Genomic DNA, 17,200 nt, shown 5'->3' on the forward strand with positions numbered 1-17,200 from the left:
AAAATCGGGGGTTTGCTCTTGGCTTCCGGCGGATTCCACGAATCAGTTAGACTAAATCTTCTCCGTTGGACCAAATTAGTTAGTTTCCTCACACAACTACGGAGGTTCCGGAGTTCAAAATTGGGGGTTTGCTCTTGGCTTCCAATGGATTCCACGAAGGCACACAACGAGATACTTAGGTTGTGAGGTGGGCATTAATATTTCAGTGGAGCAAGAGTTTGCCCAGTGCTGTGGAGAGAATAAGGGCAAGTTTTTGTACTAGAGCTGGGCCAAAATCTCTCTAGCCAGTAGGGCCCTTGTAGCCAATCAGGTTCTCCTAGCTACGGTATGGTATACAACCTCTTGCTGGTGCTTCACAGAGGCTGTATGGGTTGGCTCAGGTGCCTAGTGCACAATCTCTCATGGAAAGCTTCATATGGTATGCGTAACACTAGATGCAGGATCGTTTGGTAGATGGCGATCCTATCCGAGGAACAGGGAGGACTTGGCATCATTGATCCTGAGATGTAGAGCTGAGCCCTTTTGGGCAAGCTGGTGGTACTTGGTCTCACCCTATGCTGCATGTCTTGAAAGCTCTTGCTTCAATGAGGGCTTCTCAGGAACATCCAAGTATAGGAGGTTAGTGGCAATGGTCCAATAGGTGGGGACTTTGCTCACAAAGAAGGGCTTCCTCCTAATGAGGAGCCTTCACAAGGTTTGGTAGCATTTGTTCTGAAGACTCATTCAGGCCAGTCCGATGCCTAGGAGGAGTTTGAGTGGTAGTCACTCATATGGCATTTGGAGGTTCAGGACTCATGCTGGGGCAGAGGATGCAGCTAACACACTCTCATCTAAGGGGGGCATGCACGTGAATGGCAGAGATCGATGCTACAATCCTAGAGTCATGGTGGGAGGGACTGCGCAATGTCTTGGATCTCCCTTGCTAGTGTAAACAATTTTATAAGACTGGGTGCCCCTCAGGATTCAGATTTTGCAGCAGCCCCTTGGCTCCTATTTGATTGAGACTTTACAAAGTTGGGCTTGGAGGCTGTCTTCAGCTCGAGACAGCCAGGGACCTAGGGGTTGATGAGACTGTGGACTCGCTTAAGTGGCAGAGGAGCACTGTAGTGGGCTGCTTCGGCAAGGGCTAGGCCTTTGACCTAGTTCTAGTCTCGGTAACGAAGAGGGGACGCAGTAGCATCTATGGTTATGGGGGGCCGGCCTCTTCAAAAGATTTAGTGGGATCGCCTCTTCAAGAGATTTAGTGGGATCCAGTTTAGTAGTTGAGGCCCATACAAGTAGGGCACTTGGATAGGCTGGAGGAGGTGCCATTCTTCTCCTACACGACTCACATAGGCTGAACACTTCAGTTGGAGGGAGCAACCTTGACCCCCTCGAGAGAGCATCATTGGGTGGAGTAACAAGTTTCGTAAGAGGTTATCTCCGATTTTTGGTCGTGTCTATGAACCAGCTGCTGCTGGCCACAAAAGATCTACTATTTCTTCTGGATGGTGGTGCAAGGAGGTTGCCCATGGGCCCTTGGCTGGAGAAAACGCGGGTGGATGGTAGTTGCCATCGTTGCGTAGAAAGAGTTATGGAGACGATCCCACATTATCTCTGGGCCCTGGGGCTGCCCAACAACAGAGAGGGTTTGGATGGGTGCCCTTTGGATTGTTGCAAGCATGCCGAGGATGCAACAAGACTTCACTTGGGGGATGGATGCATGGCTGGTGGAGGGGGGTCATTACTTCTCCGTTGATCTAGCCTCTCCAGCCTATCGTATCCAGGGCCAACCGGTATTTAGGATGGAGGCTCAATATGCGATGCCTCCGTCCCGCCTGCTCCCTTTGCCTTTGCCAGAGGATAGTATTGGGGAGATAGTGTCGAGCATCACTGGGTGTCTGGGTTACACGCTACAGTCTTGTGATGGTAGGCCATTGAGTCCCCCCAGAAGCCATCCTTTTAGCCATCAAGAAGGATATCATTTACACTTTGCATGCCATATGGGAGCGTGGGAGCTTCAAGGTTTAGGGTAAACGCCAAAAGGTGGGAGCATTTCTGCAAGGCTTTTGTAGACCTCCACCTTGCACCACCTGGATGGTGGTGCAAGGAATTCTGTTTGGGCCAAGCGAGGTGTTCACTGAATTTATAGACCTCCACCTTGGTCGTTAGCATGTGCTCCAGAATTCCCCAGGCAGTGAGCTAGGTTCTTTATAATAGGTTGATTTTTATGACAACTAGTTGTTTTTTCTCGTTTTCCCTAGGCAGTGAACTAGGTTCTTTGAAACAGGCTCATTAGGATATCCTTCTCAGTGCAACTATGTGCCCAATCAATTCTTTGACTCTGGTAGATCATAGCTACAAATCATATCTCTAGATTTATACCAACTGACACTTTCTCTCATTGTGTTACCCTACTCTTGCAATGATAAAGGCATCGTCCAAGAAAAGGCCACCCATCCCCATGTGAACGACAACAATTGTTGTATTTCCTTTGTTTCTATTTTTTTACTTATAGAAAATCGTGGCCCCCCTTAACCGCAGAGTCTCTTAGAACCCTCTTGGCAGCTTGCCAAGTGTGCTGTGGGTTCCCCCTTTTGGGGTTGCCAAAACATTGTGAGCAAGCAATGATAAAGTGGACGAAAAGTAAATTTTATTTTATTTTTTGGGAAAAAGGTTGCATCACCTAGCAAGCCCATGTGCATCATCTAGCAACATCCACGTATCATGGAAAACATAATGAAAAAACCTATTTAATCTCATTATGGGACATCAATATATATAGCAATGCTTAGTGTTGTCCACAAGGCAAATTAATAAAGACATTGAGAAATTTCCAATAATTCCACATTACAGTCGTGTTGCTTACTATCATCAGTACAACAATGATGAGTGATGCACATCTGGAGGGAAGTATGCCACTTTGTGACAGCCAAAGTGTTGCTATGGATAAACAACTTCATAAGGTTACATGACTGACTAACAAAATGGATTGCCCCTAGGCACTTCTTTTTTTTCATGAAATTGCCCCTAGGCACTTCCACCCTATGTCCTTCAATATTTGTGCATGTAAAACACATACGAGTCTTTAGTCTTCCTACAACCCTCACCAAGACCTTGACAAGCCTACCACAAATCACACCACAATAATCTATAACAAATCAAACCACCAAGCACAACTCTGTGCACATTGGGCAACGACAAACCACTAAATGAACTCTCTAAGGACTTGTCAATTGATCCATCCAAGGTCCATGCCATATTCAACTGGAATGTAACAATGTTGAATACCCTTTGCTCTAGATGGTTTGGACCATGTGTCTCCTCTCGTGTATTTGAATGGGTTTTGGAACATGATAGGGTGCGATGGGTTCATTTCTCTGTCTTTGTGGTTTGCTCTTTTTTTATTTAGACATTACATCTCTTTATATACGTGGTGCATATGCATTTCTGGCAGTTTAAGGCTCACATGTGAGACCAAAGTAGTCTTTAAAATAATAACTACTAACGTAGAGGGTTCTTTTTTATAAATGCAACAGGTCAGTGAGTGGATCAACTGTGGTGTATATATTTTTACTCCTCAAATATTTTTGGCAATACAAGATGTGGCATCTCTACGAAAAGACCATGGTACATGTTAAATTTGATGTTTGATAATGATAGCTTGTATGTAGAAGATCATGTTTGATTAGTCTGTAGATTGTTGATGTATTTGGTGATATATGACATGTGTATGGGTGTGGTGAAGTGATAAGAGATAAGGGATAAGGGTAATCCCAAGTTGAGGTTGACAGTATATTAAGGGTAATCCCTTATCCCAACTTGCTTATGGATAGCTGAGTGTACATTGAAAGATGATGGCATTCTGTTGGAGAAGCTTGAGTGTGTGAACTGTATCTCTCCCTTGAATCAACAATGTGGTATCAAAGTGGCCTTTCTATAGGCTTGACTGAGTTATGGTGAGAAACCCTGTGCTTATAGAGGAGTATCTTGTTTGCTGTCTTTGAATGTGTCAGGGGACCTTTTTGGGCTCTTGGACTTCAGCTCTTTCCTGGTCAAGAGCCCTGTGCACATTGTCCTGATCAATCGGAGGCATATTAGGTTGATTATCATGCTGAATATCTGGCTGCACATGTGGCTGCAAATGATCAACAGATGAAGGAGGTACAACCTTAGATGGAACATCATTGTTAGAATTATTATTATATTCTAGGCAGTGGCCAATGTAATGTAATAAGTGAGCTAGGGGCACTTTTCCCTCTTAGATGTTTTTCTCCCTAACCACGGTCTAATCTCTAACTACGGTTAGTGATTAGATAGGGTTTTGTCACTTAGACAAAACCCTTATCTCTTTCTTTGTACTTCACTTTAGTCACTTCAGTTCAGTACACTTTGGGAGTGAACTACATTCAGCTCACTCTCCATCTTGCTCACTCTTGCTCTCTTGCCTTTTCTCACATTTGGTATCAGAGCACTTCCTTCCCGGACTTGCTCCCTGCTCCTTGCTCTTCTCTTCCAGCTCCTGCATTTCAGCTCCATCGTCAAGCTCCATCTCCTGCTCGTCCGTACAGCCTCATCGCGACCTGCCGTCTGTACAGTCCGTACGGATTTCGTATCAGCGCTTGCTCCCGTTTGTACACTTGCGTAGAAATCCGTCCGTACAGTTTGTATGATTGTACAGATTTTCGTACCCGCGTGTCATTTTCATACGGCTGTCCGTACAATTTCGTACATGCGTGCTGTTCCATCCGTACAGTTCCGTACCAGCAGATTTTTGCAGGTTGAAGGTGTTCGGTTTTCGTCATTTGTTGGCAGGGTTCATTTGCAGGTTTAGTAGTGCATTCAACCATTGTTTGTCTTCGCTTTTGGTAGCACATTTGAAGCTTTAGCAGACATTGCAGTAGATCTGCAAGTTTTGGATAATTTTGGGGCTTTTGCAATTGCACTCCAATCTGGCAGTGAAATTTGGGGCTTTTGCGGGCAGAGTGCAATTTGTGCAACATTTGGGGCTTTCAGATCATTTGCGCTCTTTTGTATGCAATTTCCCGCAAGAAATAGGGGCTTTTGCATTTGGGTTGCAAATTTGCAGGTATAAGAGCATTTTGGAAGTTTGCAAGCAGTTCTAGACTCAATACGAGTCAATTTGCAGACTTTTGCCACTTTTTGCAGATTCTATTTGCAGAGCCATCCTAATCCATGAGAGTTTGTGTAGAATGGCAGTGGTGCCAATCTCCACAATCTCATTTAGTTTGGTCCACTCTCATTCTAAGTTTATGTCAGTGTTAAGTAGATTGGCAGTAGTGCCATGCTAACAGGGAAGATGGAAACAGATGTGGGAAGATTTTTGCATAACATTTTTGAGACATAGTCAATCTCTATTAGAATTAGCGCTCTCTATCAGGATGGCACTCTCTATCAGAATGGCACTGGTGCCATTCTCATTCTATGTCTATGGGCATTAAGCAGAGCATTTTGGTGCATTTTGAGCCTTTGATAGGCTGTGACAGTATTTGTCACTGTGGGCAGATTTTCTTTGCAAATTTTACTTGTGCATTTGGCATCCCAGAAAGGGATTTTACTTGGTCAATTTACTATGTTTTTTGAGATTATTTGCTGAAAATGGCTCAGAACAACCCCAATGAGGTGTTCGGAGTTCTCACACAAGAGGATAAGTTGGATGGCACCAACTACGCCTTGTGGAGTTTCATGGTTCGCAATATCTTGGTTGGCAGACATCTTTGGGATTATGTCAATGGAGATAAAGCAAGACCAGATATAGTGGCTACACCTGTCACTCCTACAGTTGGAGGTAGGGGTAGAGGTGCAAATGTAGCACAAGTAGTTGGAGCAGCCGCTCTAGGAGCTCCCACAGCAGAGCAGAAAAGATGGGACTCTATAGATGCACAAGCTCTTTCAGTGATTTCTCTCTCTATCAAGAGGTTCATTATACCTCACATTCGGTCATGCAAGACATCTATGGCAGCTTGGGAGATACTAGAGAGTATGTTTGCAGCAAGAAATGATGCTAGAGTTTCCTTTCTGAAGCGAGAGCTTTCCCATACGCATATGAATGAGGGAGATTCCATGAATTCTCACCTAACAAAGCTTTAGGACTTGAGGGAACAGTTGCTGAATATTGATGAAGTCATTTCGAATTCAGAGACGATCACCACCACTTTGAATTCGCTTCCTGAGTCCTATCTTGGTTTCCACACCTCGCTGAATTTGTCATTGAGGGGGGGCAGCAATCCTCTCTTTTCACGAGTTGGTAGGACTTCTGTTGAAGGAGGAGCAGACTCGAAGAAATATGGCAACCCGGGCTGGCGAGCATGCCATGCTTTCCAAGTTCAAGCCCAAGGGTAAAGGGTAGCAAAAGCCACATGCCAATCAGCCCACACATCAGCATAAGCTGATTCAGGACAGCCCTCTTATAAGGCTAAGGGTGATGCATATAAGCAGAAAAAGAAGGGCATTTGTCATTATTGCAAGAAGCCAGGTCATTATAATGGAGAATGCAAGAAGCGCATAGCCAAAAAGAGGAAAAGGGATTCAGGTATGGCTGTCAGATGCATTAGCTCCTCATTGTCATGATGGGGGAGATGTTGCAGCCAACTTTGTGGAAGAGCACTATGCCTTTTTGTCTGCACTTCAGATTTTTCAGTGGGTAGTTCAGATGCTACAGCCACTAATGATGATGATCCTTATGCTTTTTTGACTTGCAGCTATGATCATTCAAAGAATGCATGCTCTTTCAGTGTCAATGAGACACTGAACACTTGGTATTTTGATAGCGGTGCTTCAAAGCACATCACTTCCAAGAAGAGTCTTTTTGCATCTCTGCACCCACCACCTACTAAAAGAAGGTGACTTGTGCAAATAATTCTTCTTATTCAGTGTGTGGAGTGGGAGACATTATTCTCACATCCACTGATGGCACATATTTCAGAATTTCAAATGTTCTCTATGTGCCAGGCATAAAGAAGAATTTGCTTTCAGTGTCCTCGCTCAATAGAGGAGGATTTCAGGTTGTTTTTTATGATGATAAGTGGGCAGTCAGAGACAAAGAGAATGACTATGCTTTGATGTTGTCTGACACTTTGTATCGGGGTCTTTTTCCGCTTGATTTATATGAAAAAAGTTCCGATCTTGCATTATCAGCGGGCACTCCCACTGCTGCGATGCAGAATGCGGAGTTATGGCATGCCAGGTACAAGCACATGAGCTATGGCAGCTTAATGACACTTCAGAGGCATTATATGGTTGATGCATTGCCTCCTTTAGAGTCGCCTCCTCCTCATGCATGTGAAGGTTGCATCCTTGGCAAGATGCATAGACTTCCTTTCAAGAAGGATGGTGCAGTGAAAGCTACACGAAAATTACAGCTTATTCACAATGATGTCGACTTCACCAACTACACTTGGGTCTATGGTCTCAAGGCAAAATCAGAAGTGTTTATGCATTTCAAACACTTTGTGGCTATGGTTGAGAATGAGACAGGACTCAAGGTGCAGCTACTTCGCACAGATCGAGGGGAGAGGATATGTCTCATGAATTTGAGGCATTTTTGAAGGAGAAAGGTATCACGCATCAGCTTACAGTGAGGCTTACACCTCAATAGAATGGCAAAGCTGAGCGGAAGAATCGCATTGCCATGAAGATGGATAGATGCATGCTTACAAGTTACCTCACAGGTTTTGGCTTGAAGGCCTCATGTGTGCCAACTATATTTTGAATTGGGCTCCCATAAAGGCTTTGAAGACAATCACTCCCTATGAGGCATGGCATGGGAGAAAGCCTTCAGTGGACCATTTCAAAGTTTTTGGTTGTGTTGCATATGCCCACGTGCCTGTGGAGTTTCGACACAAGTTGTCAGATAAGGCACTTAATGCATTTTTGTGGGATATAGTTCACAAAGTAAAGGCTATTGTCTCTACAATCTTGCTACACACGCAAGATTTTTGTTAGTAGAGATGTTATATTCTCTGAAAATTCAGCACATACACATGCTGAATTTCAGATTCCAGCTTCTTCAGATGATGTGTTTGAGGGGATGCTTCCTATAGCATTTGGTTCCCTTGCTGAAAATCAGAATTGATAGCAACCTCCTCCCGATTCACATGCCCCGATTCAGCCACCGGCTGATTTTGTACCTCCACAGGGTGTGGATGAAGTTGTCAGGCAAGAAATTCAAGAGATGCACGCAGCCAAAACAGTCTCGAATTGGTTGCTTCAGACTCTCAGGGAGAGTAGGCTTGAGGCCCCATTGCTTGGTAGAACTCGTAGTGCAGTAAGGCACGCAGGGGGGACTCTTTCAATTGAGACAGCTTATGCAGGGACTCTTCTTGATAAAGAGGAGCTTGAGTCTTTTGAAGAAGCAAAGAATAATGTGCATTGGATGCATGCCATGCACAATGAGTTGCAATCCATAGAAAAAAAATAGACTTGGGATGTTGTGGATTTGCCACTAGGTAAGCATGCCATTGGTACCAAGGGGGTTTCAAGGTGAAAAGGAAGCCAAATGGTTCTATTGACAGGTACAAGGCAAGGCTGGTTACCAAAGGCTATGCATAGAAGAAGGGCATAGATTATGAGGAGACTTTTGCTCCTACATCCAGATGACCACTATACGGTCAGTTATTGCAATGGCTGCAAATTTTGTATGGAATGTTTATCAGTTGGACATAAAAACAGCTTTCCTTAATGGGGACTTGTAGGAAGAGGTTTATGTCAAGAAACCTCCTGGATTTGAACTTTCTGGCAATGCACTTCAGGTTTGCAAGCTTAACAAAGCTTTATATGGGCTGAAACAAGCCCCATGTGCATGGTATGCCAAGATAGATGCATTCTTGGCAAGTAAGGGATTACATAATAGTCCTACGGAAAGCACCCTCTACATCGGGGGGATATTTTGGTCATCATTCTTTATGTAGATGACATGCTGTTCACGGGGTCAAATGAGGATATAATTGCAGATTTCAAAGCTGAGTTGAAAACTGAATTTGACATGACAGATTTGGGCATGCTAAATTTTTATTTGGGGATTCATTTTATACAAGAAAAGTGTGGCATCGTTATGTCTCAATCCAAGTATGTGCAAAAGCTCTTGGATAGGTTCAACATGCATGATTGTAAGCCTATTGCCACTCCCATGGAGCCGGGGCTGAAGCTTACTATGTATGATGCTGGTGAATCGTGGATGTCACACTTTACAGCCATGCTGTTGGATGCCTCATCTACTTGTACAATACACGGCCAGATATTTGCAAGGCACAAAGTCTTATTCCCAGGGGGATGACTTGCAGATGCGCTTACAGTGATTTAGATTGGGCTCGAGACTATGATACTAGGCAGTCCACTAGTGGTAATTGTTTCTTTTTGGGCAACGCTTGCATTTCTGGCTGAGCAAGAAGCAATCTACAGTGACTACTTCCTCATGTGAAGCTGAGTACAGGGCAGCTTTCACAGCGACAGTTGAGTGTGTTTGGCTGTGACGTTTGTTCGCTGATCTTCGTCTCATATTGAAGGGTCCTTCTCCTATTCTCACTGATAGTCAGAGTGTTATTGTAGTGGCGAAGAATCTTGTGTTTCATGCTCGCAATTATCATTATGTTAGAGAGAAGTTGCATGTAGGGGAGATCAGTATGATCTCTGTGTTGAGATATCGAGCTCCACTCGTGATATCCTAGGGTGACCGTTGTGCATTTATGTCACCGACTTGTTAGGTGCAGATGCGGTTGGTACACTGCCCATGAATAATAGTTGGATGACAGCTATCTTTATGTACTCTAGTTAGTGGCTCGGTTAGTATGTCACCTATTCTTTTGTACTCTAGTTAGTATGGCTCGGTTAGTTAGCTGAGTTTGGTTTGAGACCCACATATAGGATTCACCTATTCTTTTATACTTAGAGTTCCTTTGGCTTTCATAACTAAGAAGACAAAATCTATTTTCAGCCTCCACCTTTGTGTATATTTCCCCATTGTGTATGTGAGAAAGCTGCAAGTGAGTCTCCTTCCTTCTCTCCCACTCTCTTCACATGGTATCAGAGCTCGGTTCGTGATAAGGAGCTCAAGAAAGCAAACCAAGTTCGCGGTGTCCTAGTAAGAGGATCAGTGTTGCTTTCCTTTTTTTTTCGAGTTTGGGAGCAAATCTCTGCAGGTAGCAGAGTCGGAAAGTGCAAGAGTGCATTGTCTCAAATTGGGACGCCCTTCGCGGTGTGCCGAGAGGGCAGTATATGCTACGTAAGATGGCAAAGCTCTTAGTGAAATTATTTTTTTGATTTGAGGTCATTTCGGGGCCCGTTTTGGTAGCGGAAGTTTTTCCAGGCGCTCAGAAAAGTACCCTGTTTTTGCTGTGCGACCACTGTTCTGCAAGTCAGTGAAAAGTTATTGCAGAAATTACATCGTATGCCGTGCGCAGAGATATTGGGAGTGATAGAATCATTCTTATTGCCTGTTGATGCATAATCGTCACTAGGAGTGACTGTGTGGTTAAATACCACTCTCGTCAGTTTTGTAGATTTGCTCTTGTGAGGCAGAAGTTGTGTTTTTTTGCAGTGACAGAATATTTTGCAGTGTTCTGTAATGGCATCTGATGCTCTTTCACAGATTGTCACTGAAAAGCTTGACAAGAACAACTTCCAAGCATGGAAGTTTAGATTGACGAATTTCCTTTAGGAAAAAGGCTATTGGGAGTTCATTACTAGAGCTGAAGAACCAGTTATTCCTAATGTTCCCAATCAACAGGAGTTGCAGGCATTTAAAGGCTAGCATGAGAGAGCTAGAAAAGTTATGTACTGGTTGTCTATCAGTATTTCGGATTTTATGATTGTGCATATTCAGGATGCAAGCACGCCAAAGGAGGCGTGAGATACTTGACAAAAATGTATAGCACAAATATGCAAGCCAGAAAAATGCAGCTCAAACAGGAGTTACATAATGTGCAGAGAGAAAATATGAGCATCAATGACTACCACATGAAGGTGAAGAAGATCGCAGATGCACTTGCTTCTATTGGGTGGCCAGTGGAAGATGATTTAGTTTCTGTGACCTTGAATGGTCTAGGAAAGGATTATGCACAATTTCGGACATCCATTGCCGTCCGTGAGAAGTTTTCTGATTTTGAGAAGTTGATTGCTCTTCTAATTTCTGAAGAGCAGAGAAATGGTGGTGCATCTTCTTCAGGAGAAAATTCAAAAGAAGATGTCTTCTACTCAAATATTGGCAGAGGCAGAGGCAGAGCAAGCCAATTTGGAGGTCGTGGCAGAAATCAGAATATGCAGTAAATTCAAGAAAATCAGTTCTAATATTGTTGCAGGATTGCCTAAGTTCAAGGTTGCAGAAATGCATAAGGTATGTGAAGCCTGTCAATTTGAAAAACAGGCAAGGAAACCATTTCCTAGACATGTTCAAGAGAGTAAGAGGCCATTGGAATTAATCCACTCTGATGTGTGGACTACTAAAGCTGCATCTATTAGAGGCTGTCATTATTTTGTCACTTTTATTGATGACTACAACAGAAAAGTTTGGGTGTATTTTATGAAAAAGAAAAGTGAAGTGTTTGGGCATTTCAAAGCTTTTAAAGAAAGCTATGGTTGAAAAAGAAACAGGCCTGCAAATAAAATGCCTAAACCGACTTGTTAGCTGCAGATGCTGTTGGTACACCGCCCATGAATAATAGCTGGATGACAGCTATCTTTATGTACTCTAGTTAGTGGCTCAATTAGTATGCCACCTTAGTTAGCTGAGTTGGTTTGAGACCCACATATAGGATTCACCTATTCTTTTGTTCTTTTGGCTTTTACAACTAAGAAGAGAAAAACTGTTTTCAGCCTCCACCTTTGTGTATATTCCCCCATTGTGTATGTGAGAAGGGTGCAAGTGAGCCTCCTTCCTTCTCTCCCACTCTCTTCACACTATGTGTCAACACATGACAATGTTGCAGACATCTTTAACAAAGCACTTCCACGTGAGAAGTTTGAGGCATTTCGCAGTGCCCTAAACTTATCTCCTTTTGGTGATTGATCACTACCTTGTACACCACATTGGCACTACAAGGGGGTATTAGAATTATTATTATATTCTAGGCAGTGGCCAATGTAATGTAATAAGTGAGTTAGGGGCAATTTTTCCTCTTGGAGGTTTTTTCTCCTAACCACGGTCTAATCTCTAACTACGGTTAGTGATTAGATAGGGTTTTGTCACTTTGACAAAACCCTCATCTCTTTCTTTGTACTTCACTTCAGTCACTTCAGTTCAGTACACTTTGGGAGTGAACTACGTTCAGCTCACTCTCCATCTTACTTACTCTTGCTCTCTTGCATTTTCTCACAATCATGAGCATCTGACGGAAACAAAGGCATCAAGTTGTCAGCGATATATGGGGCATCAACAACTGGCTATTTTTGACAGCCCAGCAAAGGCATAGTGGAAGATTCATCAAACATAACATTCTGACTGATAAAACACTTGCTCGTGCGGGGCTGGTAGAGCTTATAGCCCTTGCTCTCTGAGCTATACTTGTTGGAGATATATTGTGTGTGAGTCATGTGTGAGTGCCACGTGTCATCATGGGACTTATCCCATATGCACTAGGTGCTAGTGTGTGAGTGAGGAGCCTATATAAGGCTTGTACTTCACTTGTCTTTATAACTTGATGGATGAAAGGAAGCCTTCTTCATGTCCTCATTGGAGCATTATTTTCTCACACCCTAGCTCTCTCTGTCTCTCTCTCTCTATTTGATTATGTATGATCAGACTTAGGATTCAGCACAGGTGATGATGCTCGTTTCAGTAGCTCCACCCTTACTGTGATTTGTATCAGGTTTTCTTTCAGTCTCATAGACCCATCGGTCTTCCGAAGACTCTAATAAAATTTCTTTCTCTCTCTCTCCCTCTCTCTCTCTCTCTCTATGCTTCGACGAGACTACCCCAGAGACCATCAGCACAGACCGGAGCGTGATAGAGCCCAGCCTGATAGAGCTCAGGCACACGCTATACCAGAGGACAGAGACCAGGAGGAGCACAAGGAGGTCAGAGCTCACACAGGACACGTGCCCCCACCCTGTGGATGTACATATGAGATGGTTTGTAGACGCCGCAGGATCTTGTTACATAGGGGACGTACTCGTCGCTTCATCTCCAGATGATCCAGGATGATGGCAGCTTTTCGGAGGAGACTTACTCATGGAGATCTCGCCCCACCAGCCGCTCACCTCACCTTTGCTCAGATTTGTACTCTCATAGCAGGAGGCAGAGTCGATGGACAGGATTTCCAGTATTATTTTGGTTCTCAGACTCCGTGACACGTGGACTTGTATCTTTGCATTGGCATATTGTACTCATCCCCCCATTTTGCACCCAGGGGCGGTTTCCTTGCATCTAGTTTACTTTGTATTTAGGCTCAGATTTGACATTATGTACTTTCACTTGCATTGTATTGCGTAGCACTTAGATGATATTCGACGATGCCTCTTCTTTGTGGCACGTTGATTTTGTGCTATCTTGTATGCAGAGTTCTTGATGTCCCATGGGCCCATTTTGGCCTTTAGTGGACAATAATACACTTTCTTTCTTTCTTTCTTTCTCTCTCTCTCTCTCTCCTTCCACCATGTTTCTAACATGGTATTAGAGCCACCTTCCATAGCTGACATGTTACCCTTGCCCTAGCCCTAAAATTGTCAATTTAGCTCAAGCCCTTGCGGCTGCCCCCTCAGTTCCGCCTCCTTTCTACTCCTACCTGCCCACCTCCACAACCAGCTGTACAGTCCGTACTGGCTGTATGGACTGTTCCATATTGTTTCCCCCTATTGCGCAGTACCAGTTCGGCAGCTCCCGCAAAGTGCGCCTGCGCGTGAGGGTTTCCAGGGTTATTTCGACGTCATTTCAGAGCTTTTTGATGCTCAAGACAGCCCCAACTTGCTGCTGCTGTGTATTCGACCACCTGTGAGCGCTTTGTGCAGCACTTCGAGGCCTTTGGAGGTATTTTCGACATGTTTTGAGCTTGCTGCTGCATAACCGCCTTCAGTAGAGGCATTTTCGAGCTGCTTTGAGGCCCTCACCAAGTCTACATCAGCTGTCTTTTGCATCAGATAGCTGCTACAGCATTTCGAAGTGCTCTTGTGAGCCGTTTTGAGGGGAGATTGCTGGTCCTTCATCTTAGCTTGCTGCCCGCCTTCAGAAAGTTCTCTTCAATCATGACTACTTTAACTTCAAGCTCTATCCTCGTGGAGAAGTTTAAGGGGGAAGGTTTTCCCACATGGCAAACCAAAATGCAGCTGCTCCTTATGCGTGAAGGAGTTTGAGGATGATCAGGTTGAGCTACTTAATCAACAACACCAAAAGATTTGGAAGTAGCAGAATTCTAAGGCCATTGCCCTCATTGGTCTTTGCTTAGTTGACTCTCTCATCCATCATGTGGATTTCAAGTCAACAGCTAAGCAGATTTGGAGTCGCCTCGAGACCTTATTTAGTAAAAAAATCACCAACTCTAAAGTCATTATGAAGCTCAAATTTTATGATCTGAAAATGGAAGAGAGTGATGAGTTGAGTGATCATCTAGCTCGGTTTCAATCTCTTGTTCAACAACTCTCAAGTTTGAAGAGTGTCCCTGATGATGAAGATAAGATGGCAATCCTTATGAAGAGTATGCATGGCATTTCTTGCTTTGAGCACACTCTTGAGATCCTTCGTCTTGCCACTACCACGTTTGATGATATGGTGGCCCTCCTCATTGAGAAGGATTGTCGCAATAAGGAAGCGCTCTTGCCTCTCCTATTGATCACGCATTTGCTTTCACAAGCAAATGGAAGACCAACAAGAACATCATTTGCAGGTTTTGCAAGAGGAAAGGACATATTGAAGCCCATTGCTTCAAGAAGAAAGCACAAGAACAAGAGACACATCATGCCAATCTTCTGGCTGAAGACGAAGCTGAACCTGAATAGCCCCCCGGAGGAGATACATGCAGCTACAGCAGAGGTTCATGGCCTCTCTCTTGACGATGAGGATCCATTTGACCAGGATTGGGCTTTCTAGGCCCTATGCTATGTGTGTTTGTGTTGAGTCACATAAAGGTTCTCAGCCTTGAGTTGTCCCTCTAAATTGAATTTATTTGGAGTCAATAAGAGATCCTCTGTCCTGGGTTGTCTTCCAAAAATGATTGTATTGTGTTTTACTTTGGTTGATGGTATTGACCACCCAGTTCAGAGTAAGGGGGGATGACGAGTGATGGTTTGCCCTTGCCAGTCGCAAGCTGACTGAGAAGTCACTATCACATGGGAGGTGTTGGATAGTTGGACTTGCTCTTTGCAGTATTACGGTGGAGGGGGGATCGGTCTACTCTTGCGTGTTGGGTCTCACACCTCTTTGCTCTGAAGGGGGGTGTTGGAGATATCATAGCCAAAGAGTGTGGTGATGTGATGTGTTGGTGTGTAGTACTAGGTGATCTAGTACTAGTCTGTGTGTGAGTCATGTGTGAGTGCCACTGTGTGAGTGCCACATGTCATCATGGGACTTATCCCATATGCACTAGGTGCTAGTGTGTGATTGAGTAGTCTATACAAGGCTTGTACTGACACATCCCAGCACTCCTGAAACCCCTGATCTGCAAAATAACCACACACAACATCAGAACTGAGCAGGCTGCTCACCACCCAACCGTGACATCTACGGGATGTGATCCCGAATCAGAAGATGTCCCCTCCGAGCCACGAGCTGAGCTACTGGCACGAACTCCCAATCAGATCCCAACCAGCCTGGTGTCCCATACCACCAGGTGGCGCTGTGAAGCCCTGGATCTGCCACTGGGCCTTGGGCTACGCTAAGATGCAGGCGCGCGTCCGCGACACAATCCAGGATCAGACCTAGCACCTGGGAACGAGACTTGCTCCCAACTGCCCTCTGAGAACTGAACCCCCTGGGCCCCTTTTATAGACTCGGGCCCCGGCGCCAAAAATAGCGAAGACCTATAAATAGTTCATACCCTTGCCACTCAACCCGAGAATCAAGCCTGCCTAGCTCTAAGCCTCCCCAGGCTAACCTGAGCTAGTTCTGTGTACCTAGTACACGTCAGATACCGATCCGTGCACATGACATACTCCCCCTCCTCTAAGAACTCACTCCTGAGTTCGCTAAGAAATCGGGAAATGTTCTTTGGAGGTTTTGTAATGTCTCCCATGTTGCATCCTCCTCAACACGATCCTTCCACTTAATCTTGTATTCCGTGATAGTACGATTTCGAATCTGTCTTTCACGGAATTCAAGAATAGATTCAGGTTCGTGAGGAATAAAAGTTAAATCTGTAACTTCTATAATCTCATGAGGAGAAACAATTTGATCATCTGCACCCAATACTTCTTTCAGTCTACTGACATGAAAGACTGGATGTACTTTAACATCAGGAGGCAATTCTAGTCGATATGCAACTGGTCCAATTCTTTTAATGACCTTGAATGAGCCACAGTATCTGGGGGATAATTTCGGAACCAAACCAGTACTTAGGCTCTTGGATTCCTTAGGAATTCGCAAATATACCATCGTTCCTTCAGAGAACTCTCTAGGTGAACGATGTCTATTAGCATAAAATCTGTCCCGATCTTGGGCACTTCTAATAGACTCCTTGGCAAACTGCAACATTTCCTGCATGTCTTGCAAGAAGTTCTTAGCAGCATCATTTTGAATCCCTTGTAATCCAACCATAACTGGTGACTTAGGTTGAAACCCGTACATAAGCATAAAAGGACTATAACCTGTACTAGAATGCTTTGCACTGTTGTAAGCAAATTCAATCATGGGTAGATAATCTTCCCACGAAGACTGTCTCTTAGATACATATGCCCGAAGCATGTCTTCAACCAACTGGTTGACCTTCTCTGTACTGCCATCGGATTGTGCATGATCCGAGGAACTCATACTTAGAGTAGTTTCCAACTTCTCAAATACAAGTGTCCAAAAGGTACTTGTAAACTTTGAGTCCCTGTCACTGACTATGTCCGATGGCAAACCATACAGCTTGAACAAGTGGTCCACAAACTCGTGAGCCAGCTGAACAGCTGAAATAGTTGTTCTTGTAGGTAAGAATCTAGCCATTTTTGTCAAACGGTCGACTATGACCCAAATAGAGTCATGACCCTTGCGCGTTCGAGGCAAACCAGTAATAAAATCCATGGAAATACTTTCCCACTTATTACCTGGAATCTGTAATGGCTGTAATAAGCCCGCGCT

At 44.2% G+C, this 17,200-nt stretch overlaps 1 protein-coding gene across 1 annotated transcript in view; it reads left to right on the forward strand.

The window, feature by feature from the left end:
- LOC147903896 (uncharacterized) overlaps nucleotides 1-17,200 on the forward strand; it is an 88,263-nt gene that overhangs the window by 38,122 nt on the left and 32,941 nt on the right. Inside the window, exon 9 of the mRNA XM_087372615.1 lies at nucleotides 3,519-3,609. Within this exon, the coding sequence (XP_087228741.1) occupies nucleotides 3,519-3,609 (91 nt within the window). The remainder of the gene's footprint in view (nucleotides 1-3,518; nucleotides 3,610-17,200) is intronic.

The sequence above is a fragment of the Dipteris shenzhenensis genome, chromosome 3 (assembly GCF_047967505.1).
Source record: "Dipteris shenzhenensis isolate YYH24624 ecotype China chromosome 3, Dip_SZ_1.0, whole genome shotgun sequence".
In the NCBI taxonomy this organism is placed as follows: domain Eukaryota; kingdom Viridiplantae; phylum Streptophyta; class Polypodiopsida; order Gleicheniales; family Dipteridaceae; genus Dipteris; species Dipteris shenzhenensis.